The sequence below is a fragment of the Brassica napus genome, chromosome C9 (genome assembly GCF_020379485.1).
Source record: "Brassica napus cultivar Da-Ae chromosome C9, Da-Ae, whole genome shotgun sequence".
NCBI classification, from domain to species: Eukaryota; Viridiplantae; Streptophyta; class Magnoliopsida; order Brassicales; family Brassicaceae; genus Brassica; species Brassica napus.
In genome coordinates this window covers 22,547,963-22,558,779 of record NC_063452.1, presented here as the reverse complement: position 1 = coordinate 22,558,779, position 10,817 = coordinate 22,547,963, and the positions used below count along the sequence as shown (strand labels likewise).

At 33.8% G+C, this 10,817-nt stretch overlaps 2 protein-coding genes across 2 annotated transcripts; both read left to right on the top strand.

Moving 5' to 3' along the window:
• Positions 1 to 439: 439 nt before the first annotated feature.
• On the top strand, positions 440 to 3,250 carry LOC106416978 (ABC transporter B family member 7-like). The gene is made up of 5 exons (XM_022698004.2): positions 440 to 670; positions 1,442 to 1,591; positions 2,090 to 2,311; positions 2,395 to 2,633; positions 2,710 to 3,250. The coding sequence occupies exons 1-5, from the start codon at positions 440 to 442 to the stop codon at positions 3,248 to 3,250; spliced, it is 1,383 nt and encodes a 460-aa protein (XP_022553725.2).
• LOC111204145 (ABC transporter B family member 7) lies at positions 2,359 to 4,317 on the top strand. Its single transcript, XM_022698351.2, has 2 exons — positions 2,359 to 3,582; positions 3,657 to 4,317. The coding sequence occupies exons 1-2, from the start codon at positions 3,321 to 3,323 to the stop codon at positions 4,034 to 4,036; spliced, it is 642 nt and encodes a 213-aa protein (XP_022554072.1). The 5' UTR covers positions 2,359 to 3,320; the 3' UTR covers positions 4,037 to 4,317.
• Positions 4,318 to 10,817: the final 6,500 nt, after the last annotated feature.

Genomic DNA, 10,817 nt, shown 5'->3' with positions numbered 1-10,817 from the left:
TAATGCATGATTTTCAAAGGAAGGTAGATTTACCATGTAATAATGGCAGTCGTAGTTAAAGTTTACAAAAAAAAAAAAATGGCAATCGTAATGTACATATGAGACAATTCATTATAAGGAGTTAGATCATGCCTTGTAAAATAAAACGAAAAAGTAGATCATGCAAAAAAGGATAGAATAAATTATAAGGACTACCAAAGTCCAAAGGATTCAAAAGCATTTGAATAAATACAACTTAAATGGACAAAGTACCTTGAGAAGGCAATGTTGAATTTTGTTCCTTTTGCTCTCACTCATTGTAACCGGCCAGATGAACCGAGTTTATAAAGTCCAAAGAGTGACATCTGACTCGTATAATTCCAATAGTTTTTCTTTTGGGTTAAATTCTCTTTTTTTTACCCCCCCCCCCCCCCCCCCCCCCCCCCCCCGCAAGAAACCAATGGAGGAGAAAGCGAAGAGGATCACGAATGGAGACGAAGGCAATCAGAAAGTAGCGTTTTACAAGCTTTTCAGGTTTGCAGATCGATACGACATCATTTTAATGGCGGTTGGGACTATCTCCGCCATGGCCAACGGCCTAGCTCAGCCGATTATGTCAGTACTCATAGGCAAAATCATTAACGTCTTTGGCTTCTCTGATCATGATCACATGGTTAAAGAAGTCTCCAAGGTTAGGAACTCAAATGATTTATGACATTTTGTAGTTGTTATTACTGATATCAGTTCAAGGGTTTTTGAGGATTTCACTGTATGGATTTTGATTTTTCCTAATTGTAGTTTTAGCTGGTCCTTTTACACAGAAAAGAGGAAACAGCATAACATAAATTTAAAATGAAAGGAGTTGTCCTTCACAACAAAACTGATTTTTTTTTTTTTGTAAAAAAAAATTGATGTCTGGTTAAGATTATTATTATTGTTATAATATTTAGATGTATTTTTTGGTTTTATTTCTTAAAGGGGAAAAATCCAAAAGACTTTATATGTTACGTTTATTACATAAATCGTCAGATTGACCAAGGTTTATTGACCAAATGTTTTTCTTCTACTTTGATCTTTAATTCTTAAATTGTAAAGAGATATTCTTTTTTTTTCTCAATTTTACACTATTTTAAATTTTCTTCACAGAAATATAAAATTTGGTGCATATACCTTATAAAATTTGGTGCATATGCATGAAAAGGTTCAATAGTTCTTTAATGTGATTATTATTAACTGGAAACATTTTTTTTTTTTGTGCGACAACTGGAAACAATTTATAGTTTCGTTTTACTTTGTTCCTCTTTTCTACTTTCTTGAATTGAAATGAAAATTTACTTCCTCATTTGCGTCTTGAGTACAAAATGGAAAACTAAAATTTGAATTTTCTCATATGCACGAATTGTAAATTTAAATCTCAATTGCTTGCTGTTAATATAGAATGATCTCAATTAATTAATCTCAGGTTGCTTTGAAGTTTCTTTACCTTGCAGTCTACGCGTGCGTTGTGTCTTTTCTGCGTAAGTCGAAACTCTGTTTTCCTTCTTCACATTTAGCTCGACCTAACTTGTTCACAAAGCCTTTTCGTTCTTTCGCAGAGGTCTCATGTTGGAAGGTAACTGGGGAGCGTCAGTCCGCCAGAATTCGAGTGCTATACCTCAAAACAATATTAAGACAAGATATTGGCTTTTTTGACACCGAGACAAGCACCGGTGAAATCATCGGCAGAATGTACGGTTTCTGGCGAGGTGGCCCTTCGGGGTGAGTCCAGTCACTATAAAAAGTTCAACCTATACAGTTTTAACCGGGCCTCGTGGTCTGGTGGTATAGGAACCTCGGCTGAGGTGCCCGCCATCACGAGTTCGAGCCCCGGCCACAGCGGATTTAACATCCCCGGATTTAACATCCCTTCCGTTGGGGCGCTGGACCCTCTACGGGGGATAGTTGGTAATGTGGCTGCCCAGATACCAGAGTTATCAAAAAAATGTCCGGGGACACCATTCTTACAATGGGAGAAAAGGTTTTCTTTAATTTTTTTTATATTAATCGGCTGTTTCTTGCGATACAAGTTAGTGAATATTCTTTTTTTTTTCTATGATTTCAAAATTTTCAGGTTGGGAAATTTGTACCGTTAATATCAACATTCTTTGGTGGATTCACAGTCGCTTGTATAATTGGCAGACGCCTCACAGTAGCTCTTATTCCATGCATTCCATTGATCGTGGCCACTGGTGGTGCAATGGCCTTGATCATGTCCAAAATGGTTGGTCGTGGCCTACACGCTTATGCGGAAGCTGGAAATGTAATAGAACAAGCTGTTGGGTCGATTAGAACAGTAAGTTCTCGCGCAGTCCGAAATTCTTTTTTTTTCTAGATAATCACATAGATTCATATCACAAATTTTTGATGTTTTGTCAGGTCGTGGCATTCACCCGAGAGAAACAAGCAACCCAAAAACACGAGAAGAAGGTCGAGATTGCCTATAAATCTATGGTTCAACAAGGGCTCTTCTCGGGTCTAGGCCTTGGAATAATGATGGTTGTAAGTTATTGTACATATGGTATTGCCATTTGGTACGGTGCTTGGCTGATAATGGAGAAAGGATATACTGGAGGTCAAGTCATGAACGTTATTTTCGCAATTTTGGGTGGAGGAATGTGAGTATAACGATTACATGTTCTCATAATTTTTTTTTGTGATACTGAAAATCTTAATTTTCTTACACATTCTCAGGTCGTTGGGGCAGACATTACCTTCTCTTAACGCTTTCGCGGCTGGACAAGCCGCAGCCTACAAAATGTTTGAGACTATAAAAACAAAACCAAAGATAGATGCTTATAGCATGACTGGTAAGGTTTTGGACGAGATTAAAGGAGACATTGAGCTAAAAGACGTGTATTTTCGATATCCAGCAAGACCTGACGTGCAGATCTTTGCTGGATTTTCGTTGGTTGTACCAAATGGCACCACCGTGGCTTTGGTGGGGCAGAGTGGAAGCGGAAAATCAACAGTGATCAGTCTGATTGAGAGGTTCTATGATCCGGAATCAGGAGAAGTTTTAATTGATGGAATTGCTTTAAAGAAGCTTCAGTTAAGATGGATCAGAAGCAAGATTGGTTTAGTAAGCCAAGAGCCTATACTTTTCGCAACCACAATCAGGGAGAACATTGTTTATGGGAAAGAAGATGCATCCGATGAAGAAATTAGAACCGCGGTTAAGCTGGCTAATGCTACTAGGTTTGTCGACAAACTGCCGCAGGTACTTAAACTTTAGGTGTAACGATTTTGACCAATAAATCGAGTTTACATTTCTTAATTCTCTATATTTTTAGGGTTTGGACACAATGGTAGGAGATCACGGGACACAATTATCTGGTGGACAGAAGCAGAGGCTCGCGATTGCTAGGGCCATATTGAAAAACCCTAAAATCTTGCTTCTTGATGAAGCAACAAGTGCTTTAGATGCGGAATCAGAACGAACAGTTCAGGACGCTCTTGTTAAGCTAATGTCAACCCGGACAATCATCGCGGTGGCTCATCGACTTACCACTATTAAAACCGCCAGCATGATCGCCGTTGTGCAGCAGGGCAAAATCATTGAGAAAGGTTTGGGATTTATTTAGTACCGCGCTACGCACGTAATCAGTTTATAAGTGTATATTAACAGAAGTTGTAATCAGGAACTCACGAGGAGATGATTCAAGATCCCGAGGGAGCGTATTCACAGCTTGTTAGTCTACAAGAAGTATCAAAGAAAGGAGGAGTGGAGGAACTGGAGCTGCGTGAGAATATATCCGTTAGCCACAACCAAACCGATTTTGGTTTACCGAGACCGATTAATTTGAACCAAACCAAAGAAACCCACGAGAATAAGTCTTCCACGGAGAACAAAGCGTCCAAGAAACGAGAGAAAGTATCGTTGCGACGGCTTGCTCACCTCAACAAACCAGAGATTCCAGTTTTGTTGGCCGGTTCATTGGCTGCAGCGGTTCACGGTATTGTGTACCCGGTCCAAGGGCTGCTTATGTCTAGCACTATCAAGATATTCTTCGAGCCTTAGATCAACTACGTAAAGATTCACATTTCTGGGCTATCATCTTCGTCTTGCTCGGTTTAACGGATCTGATCGTGGTTCCGTTTCAAAACTATCTGTTCGCTATAGCTGGAGGAAGATTTATCAAACGCATTAGATCATTATCTTTTGATAAAGTTATTCACCAGGAGATAAGTTGGTTCGATAATACTGAAAATTCTAGGTAATCTCTGTAATATTATTTGAGAAGTCAGTTTTCTACGTGTCGTTCTCACGTTAAATCTCACGTAGTTGATTACGATATACCCTTAATGAATCAAATATATCTAATTAACATTATTATATATGTATTTTATTTTTGAGAAAAATACAAAAATAGCACTAAATCAAGTTTTTGTTCCCAAACTAGCACTCAAGGTCAAAAATCACAAAAATAGCACTTAATGTTTTATCAAAAGTCACAAACTTAGGGTTTAGAGTTAAAGGGTGGGGTTTAGGATTTAGGGTTTAGGGTTTATGGTTTATGGTTTAGAGTTTAGGGTTTAGGGTTTATAGATTAGGGTTTAGGGTTTAGGGTTTAGGGTTTAGGGTTTAGGGTTTAGAATTTAGGGTTTAGGGTTTAGAATTTAGGGTTTAGGGTTTAGGGTTTAGGATTTAGGGTTTAGAGTTTAGGGTTTAGGGTTTAGAGTTTAGGGTTTAGGGTTTAGAATTTAGGGTTTAGGGTTTAGAGTTGAGAAATGAGGTTTTGGGGGATAAGATTTCAAATTTTGAAAAATAAAAAAAAATAAAATTTTCAAAGGATAAACTTAGAAAGGTGCTATTTTGGTCATTTTAGTTTTGGAGTGCTATTTTTGTGATATAAACTTAGAAAGGTGCTATTTTGGAGATTTGCCCTTTATTTTTCCTTTTTTTTAGGTTTCCTTTTCTTTATTTTTTTCAAATAACCAATTTAAAAAAGAAAATTTATAACTTTTAAAAACGAAAAATATCGTTTATATATATTGTAATCATAATAAGGAAAGTTCATAAAATAATCTTGATTTTAAAGTACAGACATAATTTTCACTTCTAAAAGATAATCTTAAACAACATAATATATATTTTAAAATTATTAAGCATTTTATTTAAATCAATCTATTTCTCAAATTATTACAAAATAGTTTAAATAACATAAACTAAGATATATTTAATGAATAAAATTTAATTTAATCTTTCTTTTTTATAAGTTCCCTATTATATTTTCAAATAACATATATGATAAAGAAAATATTAATAAAATTTAAAATGAATATATTTTTTATATATAATGTGATTTCATAAAAACAAAAGTTTAGAAAAATACTATTGATATTAAAGTAAAGAAATAATTTTCTCTTTTAAAATTTATCGGTTATGTTTTTATATAACTTTGTACCTATCATCACTTTATTTTTATAATTTTATTTTTGCAAATTAACATATACTAAATTACTAAAAATCAAAAATATATGAACAACCAAACTAATGCAATGAATACGTTAATACAATTTGGTTGAATTAGATTATAAATAGTTATACTTTAATTTGATGGAATATATGTGACGCAGTATACCCACAAAATGAGCAATTAGACTCATCCAAAATTTTTATACAAAGTCAAAAATTAAATTAAAAATAATATATTTTTATTTATAGAAATACTTTTATACATATAAATTATAGAACGACTCAACATGTTACTAAATAAATATGAAATTCTCAAAAAATATTATAAATATATTAACCAACTATCAAAATTAAGTATTTTGTATAACTATATATATATATATATATATATATATATATATATATGCATAATTAAGTATTTTGTATAACTATATATATATATATGCATAGGGTTTCAAAGGACTACCATTTATATTTATATATGTAACTTTGAATCATCAACACTTCAGTTTATTTTTAATATTTGATTCTCAAAACAACATATATTAGATTGTACATAATTTTACTAAAATATATTTACAAATATAAGAAAATAATCAAACTACATGAAAATAACAAAATTAATCAAAATATTAATCTTTACAACAAAAATATTATAGTTTAATTGGAAAAATAAATGTTATGTAATATATCAAATAGTAACCAAACATTTGAGATACGATATATCCAAAATTATATGTCTAACTAAAATAACATATTGTTATTTAAAATAAACTATGTATATTGATTACAACATAAGTAGCAGAATAATTATAAATTAAAAATAAATTATTATAATGTATTTACTTTATATCACCTAGTACAACCATTATTACATTAGTCATGTCATTGTTGTCAATAAATCATTTTCTTATGTTAATTCTTTGGAAAAGAAATCTTAAATTAATTCTTTTTAATATTGCGTTTTTTTATTTTCCAGTGGCGTGATTGGAGCAAGGTTGTCTACCGATGCTTCAGTAGTGAAGAGTATTGTGGGTGACGCTTTGGCGTTGATCATGCAAAATATAGCTACTGTAATCGCTGCATTGATTATAGCGTTTACGGCTAATTGGATATTAGCTATAATAATCCTTCTTATGACACCAATTATAGTCCTTCAGGGTTACTTTCAGACCAACACTACAAGAAAACAGCGGTATTCTGACGGACATTCCGACGGAAAATGAAATCCTCGGAATATCCTGAGGAATTTCCGAAGAAATTACGAGGAAACACAAAATTTGGTTTCCTCGGAATTTCCTCGGAATATACCGACGGAATTCCGAGGAAATATCAATCCGTCGGAATATTCCGAGGAAATTCCAAGGAAAAATGTGTTCCTCGAAAAAAACCGATGAATTCCGAGGAAATATTATAGCCGTTGGGGGATTTTACAACGGCTAGTTCGTCGGAATTTCCTCGGAATTTCCTCGGTTTGTCGGCAGGATTTAAACTATAAATACAAGCAGTCATCTTCCTCTTCATTCACTCCATATCTTCATCCTCCCTCTTACTCTATTTACACACGAATTTGTTTCATAAAAAATATGTCTTCTTCAAATTATTTTCGTTCTTGGATCGATCGACCTCATTTGGATCCGAACACGAGATTGCTTACGGAAGAATACCAAAGAGGTATAACCGAATTCATGGGGTTAGTTCACCGACAACCGGAAGCAAAAACAGGTATGTTAAGATGTCCTTGCTCTAATTGTAAAAATAGAAAGGTTATTAAAGAGTGGGATGTTTGGACTCATCTATATTTGAGTGGGTTTACACGAAGTTACAAAATTTGGTATCATCATGAGGAAACTGATTATGAACATGGTAGTACTAGCGAACCTAGTGTATACCAAGCCCCAAGATGAGAAAACTTGAGTAGATTGAGTGGTCAGTCAGTTTGAATCCTTTGAACATTCTTAAAAGCATGGATGTTGTTGGTTGATCAATGTTTGTGGCTTTTCCATGTTTCACAGCCTGCAGTTGATAGCTGAAAGAATGGTACTCAGATATTAGTTATTTGGTTTATCTAGCAAGGCAAAGCTGAATACGAATTAAAAACTACTCAAAACACAACCAAATAAAGATCGATTGATGCGTTTTTGTACAAATAAAGATCGATCGATGCGTTTAAAAAAAAGCTCCCGAGATTTTCTTCGATCCATCGATGGAATAATCTAATCGATCGATCACATTGTTACGCTTTGGTCCATCTTAGTGATCGATCGATGCGTTTTCTGACATATATCCATCGATCGATCCGTTTATACAAAAACTTACAAGATTTTCCGAGGACATTCCGAGGAACGCTTGAGATTCTCGATCGATCGATGGGATAATCTAATCGATCGATCACATTGTTACGCTTTGGTCCATCTTAGTGATCGATCGATGCGTTTTCTGACATATATCCATCGATCGATCCGTTTATACAAAAACTTACAAGATTTTCCGAGGACATTCCGAGGAACGCTTGAGATTCTCGATCGATCGATGGGATAATCTAATCGATCGATCACATTGTTACGCTTTGGTCCATCTTAGTGATCGATCGATGCGTTTTTGGATATATATACATCGATCGATCCGTTTATAAAAAAACGTACGAGATTTTGTTACCCCAAATCCTGTTTCCTCGGAAAAGCCTCGGAATATTCCGAGGAATATCCGAGGAATATCCGAGGAATATCCGAGGAACACCTGATATACTCTATCGATCGATGCGTTTTGGTACATATATCCATCGATCGATCCGTTTAAAAAAAAATTGACGTATTGAAACCCCAAACACTAGTTCCTCAGAATTTCCTCGGAATATTCCGACGGAATTCCGAGGAAGAAAAGGGTTTCCTCGGAATTTCCTCGGAATAATCCGAGGAAATTCCGAGGAAATAGGGTTTTTAAACCGAAAACAATGTTTTGCGGTTTGAATAACACCTATATAACCCTTATTAAGTGTCTTACGTTCATTATGAAGTCAAAAATTTGTTCCTTACCGTATAATTAACACTTTTCCGATTGTATGAACGAAATCCCACAACATAAGAGAAACACTTATACCTTTTAATAAACGGTAAAGGGAATACTTTCAATTAGTTTTGAAATTTGTTATTTCATGGTTTATGCTCATCTATACAAAGAATCCTCAATGGTATGCATTACAATTGTATAAGAAATGAAATACGGCAAAAAAAATTGATGTTTTGAAACCCCAAACACTAGTTCCTCGGTATTTCCTCGGAATATTCTTAGGAAATTCCGACGGATATTTTACTATCCATCGGAATTTCCTCGGAATATTTTCATTTTACCGGGCAAATATTTCGCGAACATTGAAATTAGAATTCCGACGGAATTATCCGTCGGACCCTAGGTTTTATAACCACGAGCCCCTTCTTCTTCCCCATTTCTCTCTTCTTCCTCTGCGCGACTCCTCTCTTCTCTCCGGCGATTTCCCCCTGAAATCCGACGATATCTCCGGCGATCTCCCCCTTCTCTTACACAAATCATGTAAGGATCCTATCCCACTCACTTAGGTTCTATTTGTTAGGTTTTTGTGTAGTTTTGATAGATTTTTGTTAGGGTGATTGGTTAGGATTGTGATTTGGTTGTATAATAGGTTTAGAATTGTGATTTGGTTGAATAATTTGTTTTGTTGAATTAATTTAGAATTTTTTTATAATTTTTTTTATTTTTTTTGTATTTATAAAATCGATTTTTGTATATAAAGTCGATTTTTGTATTTTACAAAACGATTTTTCTATATAAATTCGATTTTTTGGATTTTACAAAATCTTTTTTGTATATAAATTCGATTTTTTGGATTTTACAAAATATTTTTAATATCTATAAAACTTTTTTTGCGATTAAAAACTATGATTTTGGATTTAAAAATATTTTTAATATATATATATATATATATTATTAAAACTATTTTTTGTAATTATTAAACTATTTTTTATTTATTAAAACTATTTTTTCTTTATTAGAACTATTTTTATATATTTATTAAATATTTTTAATATCTATAAATCTTTTTTTGTGATTAAAAACTATTATTTGGGATTTAAAAAAAAATAATTTATATATTTATGTATTTATTAAATAAATTTTTTAATTTACAGGTCTCATGATGATCAGACCCGGCCTCGACAGCGTCGTGGTCGTGGTGGTACGGGGAGCCAGTCTCGGGATTCCAGCCATTTTCAGGATTCCCCTTCGCCAGCAAATGATGGAGATGATGCAGAGGATGTACCCGAACGAGGTGTTCCCGGACGTGCCAAACCCGTAGTTTTTTTTTTTCCAAAAACTCGCAATATTTTATTTTTATTTGTGAAACTTTGAATATTAATTAATATGATTTCAATTTTAATTTTAATTTTATATTTTCGAATTTAAATTTCAAAATTTTTTATTTTTTTTTTAAATTAATATTTTTTACATTCCGAGGAAATTAATTATATTTTTTACTCGATCGATCCGTAAAAAGATGGTCGATCTCCTTGACCAGGTAAGTTTGAAACTCGTTCTGATCAAGCATATCACAGTTGCTTCTCTTGACTTTGGTGAAGGGACGATCACCATTTCTGGCCCTCTTCTCATCATCATCTAACATGTTTTGTCTATTCCTTTGGTTTCTTTGTTTCTGCACAAAATCAAACCCATTAGAGGCAAACTTTTTCTTATCTCCAAAAATCAATTGGAAAGGTGTCCCTCGGTATATTCCGAGGAAGATGTCCCTCGGTATATTCCGAACGTTTTTTTATAAACAGATCGATCGATGGATATATGTCCAAACACGCATCGATCGATGAACTTCCGAGGAAATATCCCGACGAAGTTCTCCCTCGGTATATTCCGAGGAGATTTCCGACAAACTAGTGATCCTCAGAATTTCCTCGGAAATTTGTTTCCTCGGAATTCCGTCGGAAAATTCCGAGGGATTTCCGAGGAAAGAAGAAATTCCGAGGAATTATTTCCGAAGACTTGTTTCGTCGGTATGTCGTCGGAATAACGTTATTCCGACGAAATTCCGACGATTTTTTCCCTCAGTATCTTGCTGTTTTCTTGTAGTGCAAGTGTATAGCCGGTTTTAGCGCAAACGCCAAAGTTAGTAGTACTAGAGATTAACCCGGGCGACGCCCGGGATTTTTATTTTTTCTAATTTAAGTTGTTAAATTATTTATATTTAGGTTATGATATATATTTATATAAATGTTAAGATGCATGTCATAATTAAAATTTATTTTTAAATTTTAACACCTTAAATTAACATATTTTTTACTATTTAAATATTTTTTTTGTAATTTTGTTGGCTACCTAGTTATCATATTTAGCAAAACTA

Bases quoted from the DNA above. Each gene is read 5' to 3' on its own strand.
- LOC106416978 (XM_022698004.2), top strand. From the start codon at position 440: ATGGAGGAGAAAGCGAAGAGGATCACGAATGGAGACGAAGGCAATCAG. The intron at 671-1,441 runs GTTAGGAACTCA...AATTAATCTCAG, and splicing joins TGGTTAAAGAAGTCTCCAAG to GTTGCTTTGAAGTTTCTTTA. The intron at 2,312-2,394 runs GTAAGTTCTCGC...ATGTTTTGTCAG, and splicing joins CTGTTGGGTCGATTAGAACA to GTCGTGGCATTCACCCGAGA.
- LOC111204145 (XM_022698351.2), top strand. From the start codon at position 3,321: ATGGTAGGAGATCACGGGACACAATTATCTGGTGGACAGAAGCAGAGG. The intron at 3,583-3,656 runs GTTTGGGATTTA...AGTTGTAATCAG, and splicing joins GGGCAAAATCATTGAGAAAG to GAACTCACGAGGAGATGATT.